At 58.4% G+C, this 2,929-nt stretch overlaps 2 protein-coding genes across 2 annotated transcripts in view; both read left to right on the forward strand.

The window, feature by feature from the left end:
* PDLIM2 (PDZ and LIM domain 2) overlaps window positions 1-625 on the forward strand; it is a gene marked incomplete in the record, with an annotated part of 12,156 nt that extends 11,531 nt beyond the window's left edge. Inside the window, 1 exon segment of the mRNA XM_014590891.2 lies at window positions 378-625. Coding sequence (XP_014446377.1) covers window positions 378-555 — 178 coding nt within the window.
* Window positions 626-2,520: 1,895 nt separating this feature from the next.
* CUNH8orf58 (chromosome unknown C8orf58 homolog) overlaps window positions 2,521-2,929 on the forward strand; it is an 8,108-nt gene continuing 7,699 nt past the window's right edge. Inside the window, exon 1 of the mRNA XM_014590878.2 lies at window positions 2,521-2,580. Within this exon, the coding sequence (XP_014446364.1) occupies window positions 2,521-2,580 (60 nt within the window). The remainder of the gene's footprint in view (window positions 2,581-2,929) is intronic.

Below are 2,929 nucleotides of genomic sequence, written 5' to 3' on the forward strand. Positions count from 1 at the left end.
CACCACACCACCTGCTACACACACACACACACACACACACACACACACACACACACGATTTTTACGCAACCAGATTGGAGACTTGAACTGCAGTTGGCTATGTAAGACTCCAGTACTCTAACCACCCTGCCACCTGCCTGCCCCAGAATGTGCACTTTTTTTAAGAATTAGTTTAACTTTATTTTAATTTGATCGGAGAGGGACAGAGTAAGAGAGAGCTCTGTTACAGAGGCGGGATAGGGACGGGTGTACCGGCTTCCTGTGCAGGAGGAGCCGCAACCGCGTAATTCAGTGCGGTTCGGTTCTGGAGGGGAGGCTTGGGGCATGGTGTTAGCCGTCCTGGCTGGGCCGCTCACGCTCACGTCCCTCCCCCGCAGGCACCAGGCCGTGCGGATCCAGGAGGGACGGTACCGCCATCCCGGCTGCTACACCTGCGCAGACTGCGGGCTCAACCTGAAGATGCGCGGCCACTTCTGGGTGGGAGACGAACTCTACTGCGAGAAGGACGCCCGCCGGCGCCACTCAGCGACGCTGGCCCTGGGCTCCAAGGCCTGAGCCCCGCCCCCTCCTCCCCAGGCCAGGCCACGCCCACGCAAGATGAGGGGCGATGGTGGTGACTCTCACCTGGACGAGGTCTGGGGGCTGGCCCCTTCGTCTTCACTGGGTGATGCAAAGGCTGGGCCTGTCTTGGGCGGCCTCCCCGGTCCAGGCCTCTCCCCTGCAGGACTGTCTGAGGGGGCCCTGTCTCTGACGTCTGCGTGTTCCGGCTGAGCAGGGTGGGCCTCAGAGAAGCATCTGGAAGTGGGTGGGAACCAGAGGTGGATAGTATTCACTGTGTAAAGCTCCACATATGAGCTCCATAAATAGATGCCATGAACCCACAAAGCAGGACCCTCTCTTTTCCTTCGCTGGCCCTGGGGTGGGCTACCCCTGTTGGGGGTGAGTCTGTGTTTCTTTCTTTCTTTCTTATTATTTTGAAAAATTCGCCTGAGGGCACATGTGCGTGCCAGAGAAAGTGGGGAGACGAGCGAACACCCCTAGTGGTGTCCTCTCCTCCATCTCTGCCCTTGTGTGTTTTTGGAGCTAGCCTACACACCTGGTATGCTTTTTCTTTCTTTTTATTTTTAAAAAGATTTAATTTAATGTATTCATTCATTTTTAACTTGACCAGAGAGACAGACAGAGAGAAAGTGAGAAAGCAAGCCACCAGGTCCAGGACTCTAACCGTGGTTGGCCATGTAGGAGTGTCCAGCACCCTGACACCACACACCTGCTGGCCCGGGGCCTGGTGTGTTTTCAAGCGGCAGGTTCAGGATTTGAACTTGGACAGCCATGTTGGATCTGGCGTTCTTCAATACTGGGCTATAGCAGGCCCCCTTATTTTTTTTCCTTGAAGCTTATTTTCTTTCTCTTGTGAGAAGGAGAGGGACCCACGGTGAGGTCCCAGCACACTGCCAGCTTCCCAGCTAGCCAGGATCATGGCTGTGTGGCCCTGGAGGGTTCAAGTGACTGGGCACCTGAACCTGGCCTCCCACGAGCCCCCAGCCTACACTGGCTCCACCACCAGCGCCACCTGAGGGGTGGCTTGGAGGATCCCTTATAAGGAGCTCTCTAATCCCCTCCTGGGGGCGAAGTGAAGGGGGCGCCTCTTTCGTGCCCTTCCTTAACCTTAGTGAGGATGTCCGCACCACTGAGATGGTCCCTGGTCTTTCTAGGGGATGAATCTCTCCCTGGGGGTCTGGGGAAGGGCAAGGTTGCCGGCCAAGGCCTGGGAACCTGTTGAGCTGAGACCATCTGAGTGGACAGTCCGCTGGTGAGCTGGCACAGCGGCTGCACCATGGCCCTCGCTGTATGGTGTGGACGCTGCCTGGTGAGCTGACCGGTATGAGACCCTGGCCAGAGCGAGGCTCAGCGGAGGGAGGGGGCGACATCGGACGTGCCTCCTGTGCACGCCTGAGCTGGCAGCCCAACTGAGAAAGGTCATCGGGAACCACCTTGGGGCAGGGCCTGTGCTGACCTGGTTCGGCCCAGCCCACGAAGAGCCCGCATGGGACCGGCCTGTCTGCCCGTACCTTCCGCCTCTAGCCTGGGAGGCTTGCCAGCTTGAGGAGACTTGAACCTGGGCCTCCCACAGTGGTCAGTGGTCGGAAAACATACAACACAAATGGCCACTGTCAGGCATCCAAGTGGAGGCAGTGGCCTCTTGTAGCTGGGATTGTTTAGCCGGAGTTCACCCCCTCCCTCTCCCCCTCATCTCAGAGACCTTTCCAGTTCCTCAGCTGCTGTGGGGGCTCTAGACCCAGCCTGCTCCCCAGTCACCTGGGATGGGCGCAGCCCCAGGGATCTGCTCAGGGAAGGATCTGAGGGGCTCCAGGGGGTGCCTGGCAGCTGCAGCCTTGCCCTTGCGCCATAAGGCCCTCCAGGAACGAGTGTGGGCAGAGATGGGGAGGTGGTGTTGTTTCCTGAGGCTTTGGGAGATACAACTTACACCTGGATGGAATTGACTCACCTTTTTCCAGGATGGCCGACCAAGGACGGGCCTTTATGTTTAAGGAGAAGATCAAGGTGGCTCAGGAGGCTGTAAGGCCAGAGCTACTCAGAAAGGGGCGCGCCTCTCTGGCGCCACCTAGGGTCAGATGCAGCCCATGGTGTGGAGAATGCTCCCAAGACCGCCATGAATACCCGGTTCCTGGCGCAGAGGACTCAGAAGGGTATGGCGCATTTCTTGCTTTCCTGGAGAGAACAGGCAAGTGGCAGCCATGGAGCAGGCACGAATGAGATCACGCTTATGGCAGGTCGGCTCAGGGCTGACTTGGAACACTGAGAGGCAAAGCAGTGGCCATCTGTGCAGGAAGACCAGCCGGCCTTGGACCCGAGGTGGAGCAAAATGCTGGGCGGTGGGGTGCGGGGGGGGGGGGGGCGCTCGACT

This window comes from Tupaia chinensis, unplaced genomic scaffold (genome assembly GCF_000334495.1).
Source record: "Tupaia chinensis unplaced genomic scaffold, TupChi_1.0 Scaffold000494_1, whole genome shotgun sequence".
Lineage (NCBI taxonomy): Eukaryota > Metazoa > Chordata > Mammalia > Scandentia > Tupaiidae > Tupaia > Tupaia belangeri.